The following is a 19,980-nucleotide window of genomic DNA, read 5'->3' as shown; positions in this document are numbered from 1 at the left end:
AGTATTTTAGTCATTATCATTCATAGTAGAATCTTGTTTTCACTCAAACTCTGTGTTATGACACTGCATTTCCCCAACCACTTGAGTTCTGGCCGTAGTCTCTCTTGTGTTTGTTTTCTCTTTCCCACAGTGGAACAAGAAACCGAAAAATGCACATGACGTGCTGGATCGAAAAAAGAAAAAAAAAAAAAAAAGGTGAATGAATGAGTTGCCAAACGGTAAGCATCTCTACTGAGATGATGTGATGGTTGGAGATCAGTAGACAGTCAGATAACTTCTGACTCCATGTTGATAGGCAGCTTTGTGTACGATCTCTTCTCATAGATAATCTCTGCTCATTTCTTCTCAAAGTCTTCTAATAGTTTCGAGGGGAAAAACCTTTACAGGGGCTGCTTTTAGTAAGGATGAACCAATCTCAGTTTTTCCATTCGCGAATACGTCGCCAGAGCTCAGAGACCCGATACTGAACTGCGTTCATATCATTTACATACACCACGTTGAGCCGACGTTCGCTTCCAGTTCCATAAGTCTGAACAATGGAAAGATTTTCCCATCTGAGGAAATTCTCCCACGCAGCCTTTGCATTAGCAAACCAAATCTGTCACTGTTACTCATTCGACACCAAAACCTACAGCTTTAACCGACAACAGCTGAACAGTGTCTCGTGGCGCATTTGTACAACCAGTTAAATGACCAGATTCATGTTAGCAGCAGGTGAAATGCCAGCGTGCCAGACATATATACAAATATTTTAAAAAGATAAACAAATTTACCATCTCACCCTCAGCAGCTGGGTAAGAAACCCCCTCGCGGCAGTGTTTACCAGGTTTTTCCTTGAATTTAATGCCAGTTAAGAAGTATAACTGTGACAATGACTTTTTGTTTACTTCTAACATGTGTGTTCAGCTGGTCTGTGATTTCCGTATACCGAGCGTTTGTTCCTCATTTCATATGTTATAGTTTTGATCTTGCTCTCGCCCTCGTTCTCGATTCCTGTTTAGCCTTGTTTATGCACGTTTGCCGATCGCCTGACCCATTGCCTGTTTTTGACCACGTGATCGTCTCAAAATTTGGAATTCTGTGCCTGCCTCTCTTCGATAACCCTCTTATCTGCATTTGCATCCGTCCTAACCTCCATTACGTTCCTTAACGTGACAATAACAAGCAGCGTTATAAGTGTACACACATCTTTGTAAAGAATTTTTATTTAAATGAGCTATTTTGTAATATTACTACTACACTGAATAGTACTTCATAATAATATTAATAATGATAATAACAATAATACATTTTTTATTTAGGGGTACAAATACATCAGTGATATATTTCTGGCTTAATTCACTTTTACGCGTTAGACCCTGTGGCTTTTATTTTGGCGGAAAGCCGCTGGAAGATCAGGTGAAATGCTGTGAACCTCTGCCCACAAAAATGTTTGAGATTACTCTAAAGTAAAACCAAAATGAATCCGGTGCGTGTCGGGTCTAAACGCACGTTATACGCGACTCAGACTCACAGCACAGACAGACGTGGAGTTGGCGTGACGCGGCGTTTCCTGTGAAACGAGCCTCTCTAAAACCCAGAGGAGTTCGCGACACGGTCACACGGGTTTACCGTCTCAAACAGCGACGGGCCGAAATAAAATCTAAATCTCCTCGACGGTGTCGGTTGCATTGTTAAGACCTCTGAAACGTGAATTTCAGACATTTTAATGCTAATTAAGGCCTTATTTATATATACATTGACATTTTCAGACTCGTTAAGGATCCGCGGAAACTGTGTCTTACAGTTACACGTCACGTTCCGGTCTCAAATTTGAGCCTTTTTGGGGTTCTTATACTCGGACCGGCCTACGCGGCTTTCACGTGACAAAAGAGCGAACGACTCGGACCAGAAGACCCGGTTAAGTGGCGGATTAATCGTTTCGGCTCCTCATCGTTCGGCCTTGTCTGCGTTATCATTTCTTCCGTGTTCGGAATACGATTAAAGTTTGCGTAAGTCGACGTGTCGGGGGCGATTTAATTCTGCTCAAATGAACAAAATGTCTTGAATGAAGATTCGTTCATTCTGCTGAACGAGATTCGAAAATCCAGGTCACACACGTCTCACAGAGAGGGAGCGTATCCTGATTGGTCTCACTTTCTGCTATCTAGACCTCGCGGTTGTCTCTGTGGGCGGGCTTTACAGTCGATCTCTCTCTCTCTCTCTCTCTCTCTCTCTCTCTCTCTCTCTCTCTCTCTCTCTCTCTCTCTCTCTCTCTCTCTCTCTCTCTCTCTCTCTCTCTCTCTCTCTCTCTCTCTTCAGTTCGTCCATCAGCTCAGTGTACCGTTGTAGTTCAGTATCACTGTAGTGTCCTGTAGGGCTAAAATAAAAAAAAATAAAAAGAAAAACACTGAAACACTCTTCACCTCCAGACTCCAGTGTACCCCTGCTAAGTAGGGGTTAAAAATAATGGTGGTTTTCAACTGCGACTTTTACGATTGCCGAAATGATTGTAAAAGCCATGTTGAGGTGAGTTTAAAAGGCTTCATTCGTTCATTAGCATAGCTAGCATAATTTAAACTAGCTGGCTAGTTAAGGATCTACTCTACTGCTGTCCTACGTGACTGATGTCCTACCAAACTCCCTGTAGATTTGCTTCAAGTTGTAATTAAATCGTCACTGTAAACGACTCCATGAGTTGAATAACTGCAAAGAAATTTTCTGAAAGGTTCTGTGGGAGCGTGTGTTTTTCCCTTGATTCTTCTTTTCTTTTCTTTCCTGTTAGAACAGATTAAATGTGTACACAACTTGACACACACAAAGAAATAATCATTTATTCAGCAATTAATCTGACTCTTTCTGGTGTCAGGTAGCTAGCAAGCTCGAGCGCTATTTATGGCTAAAAACCGACGTTGTTAGCCGACTTTATCTGAGTTAAACGACATGAATGGTTCATCATTTAGGTATTAATGTTGATATCAGTTCATAAAGGTGGAGAAAAAACACAAACGTGAGCGATCTCACCACAGCTTTCTTAACACAATCTAAAGAAAAAAGAAACGGGGGGGGGAGTCGTTCGTCAACGAATCCTGAGTCGGTTCTTTGAATCAGCTCGTTAAATCAGTTCTTTGAATTGGAGTCGACACTCAGATCTGAAGAATCGTTTGATGATCGGACCACTGAGAAATAACGGTCGAAAGTCATCTGTTTATTTTCAAAACTGGACTGACCTGATAAGGAGGCTGCTAATAGAGCAGTAAGTGATCTTTATCCAAAAATTTAATTGATTTCATTTTTTTAAATCAGGGTTTGTTTTTTTTTTTTCATCAGTAATGTTGTTTAGTGTGTAAACGATAGGACTATTTATATCTATTTATACTCGAGAAAAGTAGGAATAGTCGCAAAATTTTTCTGCTTTGCTGTTGTACACCACTGGAGGTAAGCAACTGGTTTTCAAAATGGCTGCCAGCATGAAGCTCCGCCCATAAAAGGTCATACGAACTTAACAAAACCTTGATTTCAGCCTACATTTTAGTTTAGAGTAAATTGCAACTTCATTAAGCCCTATATAAATAACAGGTGCAGAGGTAAAATGTTCATATTTAATGTGATTACAGCTATATATATAAAACATTTTGGGATGTGCGGTTATAGGAAAATAATCAATGATGGGGTGGTGTGATGCTTTACCATCTCGAAGTTGATTCATTTCCAATAACTGCACTGAAGTATTAGCCTTATGTCACAGCAGTTTGTCATGATTACAGCGTTTTATTTCATGAAAGTACAAGACAACATACTTTTTAGCTGTTTATAGTTACAGTTCATGTTGCGGAATGCCAAAGACAAGTCGTTTTGTCATAAGCCTCTTTGTTTTCTTTCTCTCGAATGGAAAAAAAAAAACTCTTGCAGTAGTGCAAGAGTTATCAAGGTCAGGTGTAATGCTCCCACGCTTGATTACCTGTAAAAAAAAAAAAAAAATGAACATTGCATGCAGAGATGCTTATCCTACCTTGTCGCCGAGCAGTCCTGGTACCGTGGTTAAGGCCTTCACTAAATTTGGTTTACTTATATAATAATAATAATAATAATAATAATAATAATAATAATAATAATAATAATAATAATAATAATAGAATTTTTTTTTTTTACTGCACTTCTAGTTCTAACCACTTACTGGTTATCACATTTGCCTCGCACCTCCGGGGTTTGGGGTTCAAATCCCACCTCCGCCCTGTGTGCTTGGAGTTTGCATGTTCTCCCCTCGCTTTGCTGGTTTCCTCCACGTACTCCAGTTTCCTCCCCCAGTCCAAACACGTAGACTGATTGGTGTTACCAAATTGTCTGTAGTGTGTGAACGGGTGTGTGAACGGGTGTGTGAATGTGTGTGCGATTGTGCCCTGCAATGGGTTGGCACCCCATCCAGAGTGTCCCCTGCCCGAGTTCCCTGGGATAGACGGCAGTCTCCACCAGGACCGTGTGTAGGATAAGCGGTGTGGAAACGGGATGGATGGATGGATGGATGGATGGATGGATGGACTGCACTTCTGTCTGGTATTAAATTGCCCACTAGCACCAACGCTAATATCTAAAGAAGAAAAAAGGAAGTGTATAGTCCTGAAGATACTCCGGCGGAGACGTGCTTTTGTCCCGCCAGTCTGCTCTGGCCCGCAGACAGGTGGTTTTGGAGTACAAGAAGAACTTCTACAAAACTTTCTTTGTTTGTTTGTTTTTTGTCTGTCCGAATTTGGTAAAATGACACGACACATCAGGTAGTGTTGTTATTAGTAATCATTTAGTAAATAAAATCAGTCATATATTTTGTCTTAAACTGTGAGCGTTACTGAAATATGGAACAAAAATGAGCATTAACACAGCCTATGACATCGTACGTTCAATTTTCCCTTCTCTTTTTTTTTTTTATAAGCTCACAGTTTGCATTTTTGAGCACCCGAGGGCGCTCTTTGCTTTCTTGAACAAGCTCCCGTCTCGAAGACGTCACCAACTTACCTACTGACATATGAATGACGTGCTTGGGATTGGTAATTTAACAGTATTAACTATTAACAAAACAAAATGTTACTAAATATTACTGGCACCAACAACAATTACAACAACAACAACAACAAAAATTGTTTCTTTTCTTTATCAAAAAAAATTATTATTCTTCTTCTTTTTTTTTTTTTTTTTTTTACACAATTTAAATCAGCCAGAGGGTTGATTTTTTTTGTTTTTTTTTCTGTTTAAAAGCACTAGATTTTTCTCTTCAATATCAGTTCAGACAGAAAGTCTCTGTGTGTTTCAGAAAGCACAGACAGGGAAAATCCAGCTAAATACACAGCAAAGTGTGAATGTGTCACTGCTCTTAGTTTCACTCCCTTCCTCAGCAGAGCGACGAGAATGAAGCAGTACAGTATAAAGGCACACACATGACTAATATCACCATGCACAAGCATCTCTCTCTGCGTTCTTACATGTTTCTTACATAACGATGCAGTTACGTTTTCATGATTCAGTTTTCACTTTTCATTCAGTCTTGGTGTGTATTTTTTTTTTTTTTTTTTTTAAAGGCTGAAATGTTGTATTTTCATATTATGTGTAAAGATCATGTACTTCTCCATATTCCGTGTGTGAAACATAACACAGTGGTGAAATGATTTTTTTGTTTGTTTGTTTGTTTTGTTTTGGGGGTTTTTTTTTAGTCACTAAAACCACATTTTACTTTAGCGCTACGGCTTTTAACGTTTTTGTTTTATTTTTCCAATTTTTTTTACTTTTATTGGTATGTTACATTTACGGTACTTTTACATTATTTCAGTGATTATATTCCTATTCAATTTTCAGGCTTTTTATTATACTGTTTAATATAATTCATATCGGGGTTGTTGTTTTTTTTTCTTTCTGTCACTGTTATTACTTATTTCATTATAATTATTTTTACGATCATTTTTTGTTGCAATATTACCTTTACTTTACAGTACTTTACAACGTAGAAAAAAATCTACTTCTAATCTTTTTTTGCCGCCCTGGGCCTTTCTTATTTAAAAAAAACAACAACAACAACAACAACAACAACGAACAAACAAACAAACAAAAAACAACAACAAAAAATTACATAACCATGACAGGGGGCACTTTTTTTTTTGGCAATTTTTTTTGTGAAATTCATTCCCCCGTGTCATATCCCATTCCCCATTCTGAAGCTGTAAACGGTCCGTACGTGGTGTATCGTATGGAACGTTCCAAAGGGGCGTCTGAGACATGCTTTTCCTGCGAGATCTGAGTCAGCGAAAGAGTCATTCTAAGGTACCTGTTGCAGACCTCTTCCCCCACCCCCCCATTTCCTCTCCACATTACCGAAGAGCCCCACTACACAGCTAAGATCAGGTTGGGCCTGCAGCGTGGGCGAGCTCAAAGCTACCACTTCTTATAACGAGGCACGGATGAAAAGAAACCCAAGCCAGAACAAAAAAAGTTTGCTCTGTAAACCTGAGATAAAAGCTAGTGGGGGGAAGGGGGAAAAAATCTGATAAGTTTGACTGATATGCATGATGCACTGTTTCAAATGCATGTACTGCAAAACTGCAGGTCAAGAATGGTGGGTAAACAACACACACACACACAGATTCACAGTCATTTAAAAGGTTAGACACATCCGGAGTGTCACTGAATGGAAGTAGCCAACCACAGCATTGTATCTCGTCTGCAGAAACAGTGTTTGGGTGTGTAATGTACCTTCAATTAGAAAAGAAAATTGATACATACTGTAAACCCAGATGCGTTTTTGAAATATTTATTTTTCAATATATTTAAATTCAAAGTCAGCAAAAGCTACATACACTATTTAAAAAAAAAACAAAACAAAAAAAACGCTACTAACAAAGATTAAAAAGGAATAAGTTATTTTTTTAAAAATAACTAAAATTGTGCAAAAACAATTTAATCCTGAACAATTTTTGACATTTAATCATGTCCAGAAGCCAAATAAGATTCCTGTTCATTTTTTATTTATTTATTTATTTTTAAAAGATGTATGTTCATTGTACACTGCAACGGTCGAAAAGTCGTGATTGTAATAATTGTACTTCATCAGAATCTTTACAGTCCTCAGTATGAGTCTCTCGATATTTTTTGCCTTTGCCTTGAGGAAAAAGCTCAAATGATATACCTTTATAATAATGAATAAACTTTGCATTACAGTATTAAAAGTCTTTAAATAGTTTCCCATGGTTGAGACATGCTATGTTATTGTGACAAATGTATGATGCCTCACGAGAAATAAATAAAATAGTGAAGTTAGCCCAAACCCCTGTGTTGTGAAAGGGCTATGTAGGATGTTGTATGCTCAAAACTGTATACATTTAAAAACACAAGTTGACAAAATATTTTAAAAAATAATAATAATAATAATAATAAATTTTAAAAACGTGTTAAAAATATGCAAAAATAAACAACTGTAAGTTTTTGGTGGTAATATTACCAGTGACGTGATCATGTGATTATCGGCTTGAATACAGACAAGCCAGTCGGGTAGAAGTTTCTAGCTAAGTATTATGATTTCATTTATTGCACGTCTGATTACAAAAAAAGAAGTTTACCATAAATTGTTTTGGCTGGTTGGTTACCGATGTTTGTTACCTAAGTCAGAATGCAGTTATAAACGTAGGCGCCAATGTATGACTTCATTGTGGGTGCTCGTAACTGCCTACAAGTGCATGACATTAATGCAATTCATGACTCAAACTCTATTTGGCGATTTTGAACTTTCATTCTCTATGTAGGCCCACATCGCTGGATGAGCTTTTGGCGAGGTGTGTATATATTCTTTGCTCTGCTGCGGAATAATCTGGCGCAGAAACCGAGAGTCCTACAGGTTCGGTATGCATTCCTGTTTGGCGACTTGTAGTAAAATAAAAAGTTTTTTTTTTTTTTTTTAAAGTGATTTTATTGGGTATTGGAGATTTTCAGTCAGGGGAGCTTTTGCAACGTTGATTAACGTTGTGTAAAATGACATTGCTCAGGGTTTGCCCTTCTGCTTTGACAGATAATGTGTCTCCAATCACAGAACTCATTCACACTGTTCTGTTTGGGTAATCAACAGCTCTGGCAGTACAGCAAGTCTCATGCGTTGATTCAGGAGCCATACATAATTTAAAAAATAATAATCTGGCACCAGAAAACATGGATGATGTTTTTTTGGCAGTTGCTTCCATCATTCTGTTGCTGGCTGCATCCCAAGTCACATACCAGAGCAATAAATACAACGTCAAAATTGTACACTGTCATAAATTACCTGTTACCTTAGGACAGGGGTTCTCAAAAGTTCTAGAGCTGGGGACCCAGTGCTGTTTTATTTTCCAAACCTAATCCAACTATTCAAATACGTACTGTAAGTAATATTCTGGCTAATTATTAGCGCCAGACTGCTCTAATAGTGCGCAAGTTATTGAGGTATGGATTAAACCAATTCATTTTAAGTGACCAGTCAGACGATACATTTTTAAAAGAGTCACAGACCGTCTGGGTATACCTCATGGGCTCTGGGGTCCCCATACCCACTTTAAGAACTGATACCGTAGGGCCAGTTTTACTACACTATTTAGTACGGTAGTGTACGGTTTGGGACACAGCCTTTAAATGGCCACCTGTCAATGAAAATAAATGTTGGTTTGTTGCGTCGTGTTGCTGACGGTGTAACCAGATAAAAATCACTATAATAGAACTATTACCATTACACTCCAGTAGGTGTTGTCTTTTTAACTTAAATGTATGAATATGGGATATTTAAATCCTAAACATTGGGGGTTCTCGAGCTCCAGAGCACCCATGAAGCTGGCGCCTATGGTTATAAGTACAGAGCTAAAATCTGTCTAGAGCATAAACATGCCGAAAACGTTTTCGGCTGCATCGTGAAGACGAATCGAAGTGCCGTCTTTCACTTCGACAAAAACAGCATCACCTTTGAAGAGATGGAAGATCCCGCCCAGGTAGCTGCTCCTCAATGTGCCGTTCTGGCCTGACTTTGAATTGCGTCTGTGGTATGTAAGGAGCGTGATTGGCTTATTCAGATAGCGTGATGTCGACCATTGCACCATCTGGGTGAATGACATGCCATCTGCAGTGTAGCTCAGCTTAGAGTACACATAGTAGAAGCCCTCCTTCTGAACAATCAGCTTTCCGTCTTTGTACTCGAGCTCATATGTGGAGTTTTGGACATCCTTCCATTTCATGATTCCGTCCTCTTTGGGTTTCGTATCACCAGCTTCAAAACAACAAAAACGCATTTCAAAACGTTCTTTAAGATGAAATGCACAGTGAGAATTATGGGGAAAAAGGCGCCGCGTGATGTGGAGAAGCTCTTCCTCACCTGACAGATGTGCAAGAGGCTTTGACGGATGCAGGAATGTAGACTGTTTTGTCTTCTTGTCGTCCGGTTGCTTATTGTGTCCCCCTGAAACATAGTTACACCGATGGGTATCGGTGTGATCATCTTAAATTGTACTGTGACCTCTACACTTTACTTCCTGGTTTTTCCTCAGCTACACTTTGTCTGCAGCATTACTTGAGCTGAAAGAGGGAGGTTTCTTGCGCCTCGATCAGAAATCAAACGTTTAAAATCGAGATATTAAGACGACACACTCGGACTAGCGCGTGTCCGATCGTCAATTACGCAGCATGTGTGCAGCGTGCATGCAAGATCAGCGTTTATGGGCAGCTCTCGGACCTGATTTGTTTTGATGATTTATTTATTTTTTTACGATAATGTCTGGTCAACTTTGTTTGCTCAGTGTAGTGTCTTCTCCGTTTATTTATCTCGCGCTCTTGAATGTCGTGTGCATTGCAAGTGGTCTTCGGTTTCCTGTTTATCTAGTACATTAAGTATTTGGTGCTTTCTGGTTTTGACACCAAAAAATACTTTAAAAAAAAAACTCAACAGTGATTGGGTGAGTTCTCTACCTTTTCGCGCTTCCGTCTTTGGCTCAACAGGCCTCTGAAAAAGAGAGCAACGCCATGGTTAAGATCATATCTCATACAGTTCCTGTGTATTTAAAGAGACTGTTACACAAGGGTTATGCAAAAGCAGACACACTTTAAATAACGTCAACCGTGTCACCGTCGAACAGAATGGAGCGATATTTAGTATCGGAAGACGCGCGTGTATGAAACGAACACGGCTGCAGACTAACCACAGTAGGTCGTCCAGCCCACTAGCAAGCCACCAGCATGTACCTCTCAAGGAGGAAAGGAAATAACTCAAACATGAGATACAATCTGTCTAAGACATACACGTTTGTATGCAGACTCGTGCTTGAAGGTGGTCATGCACAAGGTCTTGCATACACGGGTGTAACCGATTACACGTACGCAATTCGGAATATGAACGAATTATCCGTGCCAGTTTGACTAGCACGGTCTTTCTCACATTTACGCTCTACTCACTGATTTCTATTCTCTGCAAAAAAAGTAGAAGACCAAAAAGTAACACAGAGGAACAGTTTTTATAGGAATATCATAGAAGGACGATACAACATAGTTACTTCCAGAGGTGTGAAATAACTGTACACAACCTAGAACACATCAAAAACATGTATAGTGAGATTTTTTTTTTTTTTTTTTTGGTGCTAATTGGTTGGTTGGTTGGTTGGTTTGGGGAGGGGGAGGGGGAGGGGATTACTTGCGTTATTGCTAGCACGTTTGCAATGGCATTTCATGGGAGAAAAAAAAAAATCTCAAACTTCAGCGATAACACTCAGGTTTTGCTGTTAGCCCCCCCCCCAAAAAAAAAACGAACGAGAGCTTGGGAAATGTTACCTCGCCATTTTGCCATCGACATTCAACGTCATATTATAATACGACTTGTATGGTTCTCTGCTCGATATATCGCTTTGCCTGTTCTTTTCTCATTAGTAAGTCGCTTCGGATCAAAATCGCCTGCTAAATGAATCGACGTAAATGTAAATATCATTGCGAAACCCGGCGTAGAGGTAGTGATGTCCGTGCGCACGCTGGAGTTAAAGTCCCAGAGTGCAATGGAGCTATACAAGTGTTTCTAAGCGTTCTAAGCGATGGAATGCAGCACCGAATTCTTCTGGGAAATTAACGGTCTTTTCAGAGCATTCCAGCCAACCGTGCTTTTATACTGTATCTATATATGCAGCAAGTGGCACTCCTTTTCTGCAGGTTTTCTGACCAGTCTTTTGAAACGGAAAAAAAAAAAAAAAAAAACCCCACAGCACATTTCAGGCGCTCTAGGTCAGTCCTGCTGTGTGTTTTACAGGAAGCTAAACCTCGCACGTGGGTGGGGGGGACGGGGACGAGGGGGGGTCTTCAAGGAAGAGGAGGAGTCTGATTGAACCGACTTATTTTTAACCATCCGTCATGGTAGATTAACGATGTTGATATGTGGTTCGGATTAACGATATGATATGATAACTGAAAATCAAAGACTCACTGGGTTAGGGGAGGACTGATGAGCCGTGGATTTAATCAGCAAGCAAAAAAAAAACCCTTAAAATATTTGAACCCTTAATAAAATGATCATAACGCAAGCTCAAGAGTATTTAAAAGCTGAATTATGCAACAGTTTAATATATATATATATATATGATCGCTAATTTTTCTGTCATCTTTCTAATCACAGACAGTGTTGCATGAAACTAGAATCCTGACTATATAAGTACTGTTAATGAAATAATCGAGCGTTTTACACTCACGTGCACGTATAATGCAATTAGATTCACTTCCATCGGTAAGCCACGCTCATAGATCGAAAGAAATACAGAAAATAAAAGGAGGAGCTGGTCGAGCAGTCAGAAGAGGACTAGATTAAAGTTAGGAATAAAAACCACATACGCCAGCTTCATATGCTTTAAGTCACTCATTACACGAGTAAAACCTACAGTTATTTAATGCAGGTATCGTGAGTAATATGTTTCAGGCCTGTGCGTAATAAGGAAAGTGCTTCGCAATTCAAAACCACACCATAGATGTGAAAAAAAGAAAGTTGTGCTGCAAAGCAGAGAGACAAGATACGGATGAGGTGCTGTTGAAGGTGTAAGTTTAACAGAGACGATGTCATGAACGTAAGACACAAGAAAGTAAGAACAGAAGACGATATGTGGACAGGACGCTAAAGTTTTCACTTACAGACGGAGTGGTGTCGTTATGGTTAGCCCTGTTGTGGAGGCTGTAGATGAATATACCCTCCACAAATAAGCCAAACAAAGCCAGACACACCAGCACCAGGAGTATGTTCTGGATCAGTCGGTTCCTCTGGTTCCGTTTCCGTGTTTGTCCTGGTTTAGGGGGCAGCGGTGGTGGAAACCCGGTACAGCCGTCCACCACAAACACCGAGGGGTACTTACGACCGTCAGCCATGTCCATGCAGTCCTGAAGGCCAAAATCTCTGAAGCGCAGATGATAGAAGATCCTCTAGACGAGATAAGATGCTGAGCAATGTCTGAGGAGGCAGTGTCGCAGATAACTCCCACTGTGGCGTGCGCTCACACACTCACACGCTCACACACCCATGCATGCTCACACATATACATATACGCTGAGAGAGAGACACGGTGTGAACGTGCCATCACATTAAGGTGGGTGGACGGTTGCACCACAATGGGTGTAAATACCAAAAAAAAAAAAAAAAAGAGGCCCAATTCAGGTAATTTAAAAAAAAAAAAAAAGGTATTATCCCTGTTTTGAAAATAAAAATTTAAAAACAGCTTTGGTTTCTGTTCTAGTTTTGCGAAACGTTCAATCTCAGTGTGAGAAACCTGTGTCAAACGTGTGATAAAGGAAACACAAGCGCACGTACACACACACACACACGCCTGCAGGGTCTGAGTGACAACTGACCTCAATTCACCTCAGTGTCGCTGCTAAACGGAGAAAAGTCCACTACACAACTTACCCAACAAACAGTGTACACTGAAGTTGTTGTTTTTTTCATCTCTACTCTAACAGCACACCTATAAGGTGGATCAACATGTAAAGGTCCAGTAAAGTTGTCAGTAAGTCTACACCAACAGTAAGTTTACATAAAATGCTGGGGGGGGGGGGGGGGGGGGGGGTCAATACTTTGTGCAGAGCGATACATGTGCTACAGGCAGTAACTGGAGCTTATAAGATGTTCACATAACAAGGAAAACATATAATAATGTAATCATATTGGCAAAGTCGCAAAACCAAGCACACACACACACACACACACACACACACACACACACACACACACTGTGTGTCTAATCAAATTCCACACCACAAGGTCATAACGTAAGGCGTAAAATGTTCATTAAATAAGCTTCCAGACTCAGCCTGCACGAGTCCTGTCTCCCAAAATATCCTGACACGAATACAGATATGAGTAGTAGGTGCACTATTATTATTATTATTATTATTATTATTATTATTATTATTATTATTATTATTATTATTATTCCGCTGTTAGTTTTATAAGAAAGCTCGCCAGGAAGGTTCACAGGGTATTTGGTTTGAAAGCGGCGGTGTGCATCGGGACCAGGGTCGCGCAGGTTACAACAAACAATTGACACCATTGTGAGGTTTTTACTTTTCTGTGGGTGTGAACGGGGGTCAGATACGAAGCTCGCGGGGAAGAACAAAGGTGGTGTTTATTAGCATGAACTCATGGGCTGTGAGACAGTGAATACCTGGTAAGGGTTGCCGTGGTCGATAGGAAATATTGTGGGCAGGTACAAACCAAATAATAACTAACTGTGTGAGCGGGATTTAAGAAAAAAAAAAACCCAGTGCGCATCCGTAGTTAAGAGCGATTATGAACCGGGGCGATGTAGCTGAGGTGGAGGAACTGTCAGAGCCAGAAATCCACACGCCATGCTGACGTCTCCTAAGGTCCGTACTTGTTCTTGTATTCTTTCAAACCCACTCCAGGTTTAAATCCAAATACAGATACAAAGACAGATCGTTGGTGCACTAAACAGAAAGACGTGAGGCCCCGCACATAAAATGTCAACAAAAATAAAATGAAAGTGAGACTCAAATTTAGAATTACAGAATACTTTATTTTTTTTGTTTTTTAAGTTCAAAATAAATAAATGAATAAATAAATAAATAAAAATCAGTTACAGATAAAAGCAAAGTTAGCATCACCCTCGGTTTCCGGGCCAAGAAATGACAACCTATCTCTACGGAAACATAACTCTATGTAGATGTGTCGGTGTTTTCTTATTAAAAAACCTTTTACAACATACTGTCTCAATATCGCAGCGATCGCATGTCAGTCCTCTTTCATAGCCGGTCCTCTTTATTAGCCTGCTCCGAAGATTTCATCCCCGTTGGCACGCTTTAGACCTTAGACGCGTGGCGCTGAGGTGTCTGACGACTGAATATGACGGAAACCAGGACGTATTGACCTTTTATAGAGCCGGAGAAGGGGAGAAACAGAGAGCAGGGTGCTTGGGGGAGAATGTTAGAAACAGTGAAAAACATGATGTAAAAAAAAAAAAAAAAAAAAAAAAAAAAAAAAAAAAAAAACAGTTGGAAACACAAACATAAAGATAACGATCAAAGAGTGGAAAATAATGAGAATTAAAATGTTGGGTTTTGATTTATGTATTTGTTTATTTTAAAAACCTGGAAAAATCTCAAACAAAATCAAATCTAAAACAAAAAGCTATTTTTTAAAATCATACTCACAAATAATATTTTTGATTTGTTCACGATTAATGTCTTATACATTTGCTAGCATGCATTTCTGTTATTTTTTTTTTTACTAATAAAGGGAACATCTGTAACATCTGGAACTCGCCGTAATGTCTTGCTGGCGTCAGCATGTTGAAGCAAGGGGGCACAAACTTTTGCACTGTATAACAACATTGGCTCGAGCGCACAGAACTTTGATGTCGCCATCTACTGGACCTTCTGCTCCAATGCTCATCTATTCACACACACACACACTGAAATGCAGTAGAGGTCAGGATTTCAGAGCTAATGGGATATTTAGAGAGTGGGGGGTGAGTTGTCATGTGGGTACGTTGTCCCAACACACACACACACACACACACATCCAATGATCATTTAGCCCAGAACCCAGTGTGTCTTGAAAATGATCCTAAGCTGTGTTTCAAACCAGTGCAGCGACCCTCATTGTAAATATGATAAACATCACATACTGTATAAACTCCATCATTAGTGACCATGATAGTTAGTCTAAAACAGTGTACCTTTTAACCACACAGAATCTGTGAAATACGCCAAACTCGGGTTTGCTCGTCTAAAACCCATATACGGTACAAACTCAGCAAAAAACAGAAACGTCTCTTTTTCAGGACATTCTGTATTTACACGATGTTTTTCACGCTTGTTCGGTGAACCATAAACAATTATTGCACACGCACCTGTGGAACAGTCCTTAAGACCTGAACGGTGTACAGGCGGGAGGTGATTACGGTCACAGGTTCAATAAGTTCGGACGCTAAAGAGACCTTTCTACTGACTCTGAAAAACACCAGAAGGAAGATGTCTAGGGTTCCTGCTCTCCTGCGTGAACATGCCGTAGACCTGCTGCATGAGGCATGAGGACTGCAGATGTGTCCAGAGCGATAAACTGTGATGTCTGTAACGGAAGACGTCTGGGACGGTGCTACAGGGAGACCGGGAGGACAGCTGATCGTCTTTGTAGTGGAAAATTACACGTAACCGTGTGTTCCTCCAGACGTGATGGAGAACTCGCCTCGGTGGAAGAGTGGAGGAACATCTCACAGCAAGGACTGACCGAACATGGTGCAGTCCATGAGGATGAGATGCTCTGTAGTACTTAAAGCAGCTGGAGAACACCAGATACTGACTCTTACTTTTAATATTGACCCCCCCCTTTTGTCCAAGGACTCATTATTCCATTTCTGCTCCTCAAACGTCTGTGAAACGTCTTCATTTTACGTGTTGAAGGTTTTTATATTAATACAAATATTTACACATGTTAAGAAATTTGCTGGAAATGAAAGCGGTCGAATGTGAGACGACGTTTTTTTTGCTGAGTGTATATATTTTTCCACGTGGGACACAAACAAAACCCCTGAGACAGCCCACAAGCATTTGTAAATGTCATGAAAATGTCATGTCAAAAAGCTAGGTATGCATATTTATTAAAACAGATGTATCTAGGTATAAATCACTTTATTAGTTACAGCTGTAATCCCACACATTCATGCAATTATCCAATCAGCCAGTCACGTACAATCAGGCAGAAGACGTTGCTCAGTCTTTTGCCAATCTTCAACCGTCCAGTTTCGTCTTCTTGGCTGACAGAAGTGGAACCCAGTGGTGTGGTTTTGTGCTGTCGTAGCCCATCTCCCTCAAGGTTGGACATGTTGTGCGTCCTGAGACGCTTTTCTGCTCACCGTGGTCGTAAAGAGTGATTTCCCGTCGTCTTCCTCGAATCATTCGAGAATGTAGTCGTTCTCCTCAAACAAGACACAGAACCGTTGCTCACGGGATGTTTTTAATTCTCTAGTCTCGCACGAGTGTAAACCCGTGAAACTGCTGTGTGTGAAAATCCCAACTGGGATGAGAAGTCATTGAGATGACATTTTGATGTTTGATGTCAACGTTAACTGAAGCTCTTGCGCTGTATCTGCATGATATGCATTGGATAATCACATGAATAAGCAGGTGTTCCTAATAAAGTGGCGGGTAAATGTACTGGTTAGCCCATTGACAGTCCATTAACATGCACATGTTAAGCCTTAGCCCAATTTAAATCCAGGAAGCACGGGTATTTCCCCATTTCCTGTATTTGGGATTAAATGGACATATTTGTCGTGATGTTTTTTCTTCTTCTCTAAATGAAGACCCTACGGTGAAAAACAGTTCAACCCATTTTTATAAATGGGTGTAAAAGCTATTTTACAGAACAACAAACACTAAACCAATACAATTCCAAAATAATACAATTGCGTGACATCCATCCATCCGTTTTCGGTACGGCTTTTCCTACACGGGGTCGCGGGGAGCCTGGAACCTATCCCAGCAAACTCGGGCACAAGGACAGGGTGCCAACACAAACACACACACAAACAAACAATTTGGAAATGCCAATCAGCCTACACCGCATGTCTTTGGACCGGGGGAGGAAACCAGAGTACCCGGAGGAAACCCCCAAAGCACAGGGAGAACATGCAAACTCTATACACACAGGGCAGAGGCGGGATTCAGACCCAGACCTGGAGGTGAGAGACGAACGTGCTAACCACTTAGCCACCTTACCAAGAAAATTGCGTGACATTTTACGTGAAATTAAAGGTTATTGTTGATGTACTTAAAGAGACAGTAGCACACTTTGGGTCATGTGGAGGAAAATTGCCATGCAAGGTAGTTTTAACTAATAATAATAATAATAATAATTCTGAGGTAATAGCTGCCCATTTGCCTTCATCTATAATGTATTCTTTTGATACCAAGTGTACAATTCCATTAATATCTAATAAATTAAATATTCTTTTATTGATCCTCATACTTTATTTAAAAAATATATATATATATATATAATAAATAAATAAAACAAAGGAAAGAAATGACCCATTTCCCAAAATATCTGGCATGTTATTATTAAATATTCAGCAATAAATAATCGTTTGTAAGAAGTAATTATGTAGCTGTAAGTCATTTCTGATACATAATTTGAGTGCTTATGGTTTATAGTTTTCAAGTTTATAGTAAGTTAATGAAAACAGCCAGCAGATCTGTATAAAGACAAGTTCAGGAATCAATCTTTACAAGTTTATTAGTTGTCATTTTTTTAAAAAAAAAAAAAAAAGAAAGAAAGAAAGAAAAGAAAAAGAAGTGATTTCTTGGGAACGTATTTCATTTCATTTCCCCGAATGATTATAGCTTTAACAAAGTGGATCCACACATACAAAACATGAAAACTGATCGGAAATTATATTACGGTGCGCGTATTATTGACCGATGAACAAAAAGACAGTGATGAATGCATTAAAAAAAAAAAAGACCGTTTCCTGTCGTTTCTTTCTGATCGTTATAGCGAAACTAAAGTAGCCACATGTCCTGCGTTAAAGCATCTGTACATCACGAAAGAAATCGAATAACTTGACGATTCGTGTCTTGTAGCGTCACACGTCGGAACGTGGAGACTCTATTATTGTTCTAATGGGTTTCATACAGCACGCTGATCAGCCGCATTAATATCACCGTGTGCCTCACTCTAAATTTATCTATCAAAATGAGCAGAAGATTGTAGCTACACGCTGTTAAGTACAGGTGTGTAGTGGACTCATTTTTAAATCCCAATCCCACCTAATCTCGAAGCAATTCTGTCCAATCCAGCCCGCACCTGAAGATATTCTAGCTTAAAAACTTGAAAATGATAGTATGGGAAAATTTCAGAGGTGGAAAAAAAAAAAAAAAGACTAAAACTATTATTTCTATGGAGTAGACTTATTCGAAGTTTTCCACTGAATCAAATTTACACTCAAACTAACAATAACTAAATAGATTAAAATGAGACTGAATCTATGAAGTATTTTGGACCAAACACAAAGTTAAACCGAATGAATTGTCAAAAAAAAAAAAAAAAAAACACAATGATTAATGGGAAAGCTTTTGATTTGACTTCCATGAACTCTTAGCTATACATTAGCCTCATAGCTTCATTTCTAAACTAAAAAAAATAAATAAAAATAAATAAATTTAAAAAAACTTCAGGCACCAATATGTCTTTTCTGATTGAGTAGTTAGGGTAAGAGGTATAGTGCGTACACTCGGCTTACTTTAAGTGTAATATTTCAGTATTTAGCTCGGAATAACCCGCTACGCTAGCCGCAGTATATTTATTACTTTCTCATCATTACCCCGGGGTCTTGAATATTTTCAAGGTTCATTTTTTTTAGTTTTAAAAAAACAAACCAAAAAAAAAAAAAAAAACCCCAAATACATGCACGGTCAATGTAATTAACGTTACAGAATCCGAAGGGTTTCAATCGACTCAAAAGAAGATAAATAAATAAATAGATGTGTTTAATGAATGCACCTATGCGGTAATGAAGTTGAGACTCAGCAGAATCGTAAGCAAACCCGTTGTTTGTTTTCAAGGCGAACAGAGATCCATGTTTGTAGCTATAGACTACGGCCAGGTCGGGAAGTGCGCACTCGTAGGCTGCGCGTCTTGCCGTTATGATCGGGTGCGTAGAGGTGCGGTGAGAGAGGGAAAGCGCGGCACTGGGTATAAACACCACGTGAAGTCACTTTTCAGACCAGCAAACGGCAAACCATGAGGCAAACTGTGAACATTGTTAAACGGGACTGTAGAAACTCTTCCGTGGTATTCGCCGCCCACAATGCACTGCAGCGCAGGTTTCCTGGACGTTCGGGGTCACCACTGGTTCCGCCGTGGAGCCGGACGTCTGTTTGAGAACAACCGTAATGAGAGCGATAAGAATAGAGAGACGAGAACCAGGCAGATGATACACACACGTGTGGAGAAGCGGCAACGGCCTGATCAACTTGTTTTCTTTGATACGTGTGTGTATGTGTGTGTGTGTGTTTTACCTCTCAGTGGGTTTGTTTCGGAAAGTCGACGTTTACTAACGTGAAGTGAAACGAGCATCTTGCAGTGACCTACTTTCAGGTTTGACCACGTGTGTTTTGCGAAAGCAAGTCAGCGTTTTTTGGGTTTTTTTTCTGTCTGTCAGGAAGTGTACATGTTTTGACCACCTTCCCAGGTCTTTATTCAGATACAGTATCCGTCTTAAAGCGTATTATTCTCTGACGAATGTGAATTAATCTGTAATTACAATAAAACTCATGGGGGTGTGTAGTTACAAGAATGATAAATGTACTGTGGTGGTGGTGAGGATGGAGGGCTTAGGTGCAATTTCGGTGCTTGGAACCGCAGGGGTATGCACAGGCGTGGAGAATACTTGACTATTTGCAGTCTTAGTTACTGTACTTAAGGATTATTTGAGCATAGTTATACTTTAGTGAAGTATTATTGAAATACAATAC

At 39.7% G+C, this 19,980-nt stretch overlaps 2 protein-coding genes across 2 annotated transcripts in view; both read right to left on the bottom strand.

Moving 5' to 3' along the window:
• Positions 1-7,897: 7,897 nt before the first annotated feature.
• On the bottom strand, positions 7,898-12,628 carry tnfsf14 (TNF superfamily member 14). The gene is made up of 4 exons (XM_017453957.3): positions 12,127-12,628; positions 9,937-9,970; positions 9,347-9,430; positions 7,898-9,241 (listed from the first exon to the last, which is right to left on the bottom strand). Exons 1-4 carry the CDS (start codon positions 12,361-12,363, stop codon positions 8,850-8,852), a joined length of 747 nt encoding a protein of 248 aa, XP_017309446.1. The 5' UTR covers positions 12,364-12,628; the 3' UTR covers positions 7,898-8,849.
• A 2,110-nt stretch (positions 12,629-14,738) lies between these two features.
• Positions 14,739-19,980, bottom strand: part of dnm2a (dynamin 2a) — a 58,037-nt gene continuing 52,795 nt past the window's right edge. Inside the window, exon 22 of the mRNA XM_053675437.1 lies at positions 14,739-19,379. Within this exon, the coding sequence (XP_053531412.1) occupies positions 19,349-19,379 (31 nt within the window). The 3' untranslated portion in view covers positions 14,739-19,348. The remainder of the gene's footprint in view (positions 19,380-19,980) is intronic.

This window comes from Ictalurus punctatus, chromosome 24 (assembly GCF_001660625.3).
Source record: "Ictalurus punctatus breed USDA103 chromosome 24, Coco_2.0, whole genome shotgun sequence".
NCBI lineage: Eukaryota > Metazoa > Chordata > Actinopteri > Siluriformes > Ictaluridae > Ictalurus > Ictalurus punctatus.
This window is presented reverse-complemented; position numbering and strand designations above follow the sequence as displayed.

What these genes read in the sequence shown, in the direction of transcription:
- tnfsf14 (XM_017453957.3), bottom strand. Translation starts at nt 12,363, where the DNA reads ATGGACATGGCTGACGGTCGTAAGTACCCCTCGGTGTTTGTGGTGGAC. An exon ending in ATAACGACACCACTCCGTCT is followed by an intron (nt 9,971 to 12,126) that starts GTAAGTGAAAAC and finishes TCTCTTTTTCAG; the next exon opens with AGGCCTGTTGAGCCAAAGAC. An exon ending in AAAGACGGAAGCGCGAAAAG is followed by an intron (nt 9,431 to 9,936) that starts GTAGAGAACTCA and finishes ACTATGTTTCAG; the next exon opens with GGGGACACAATAAGCAACCG.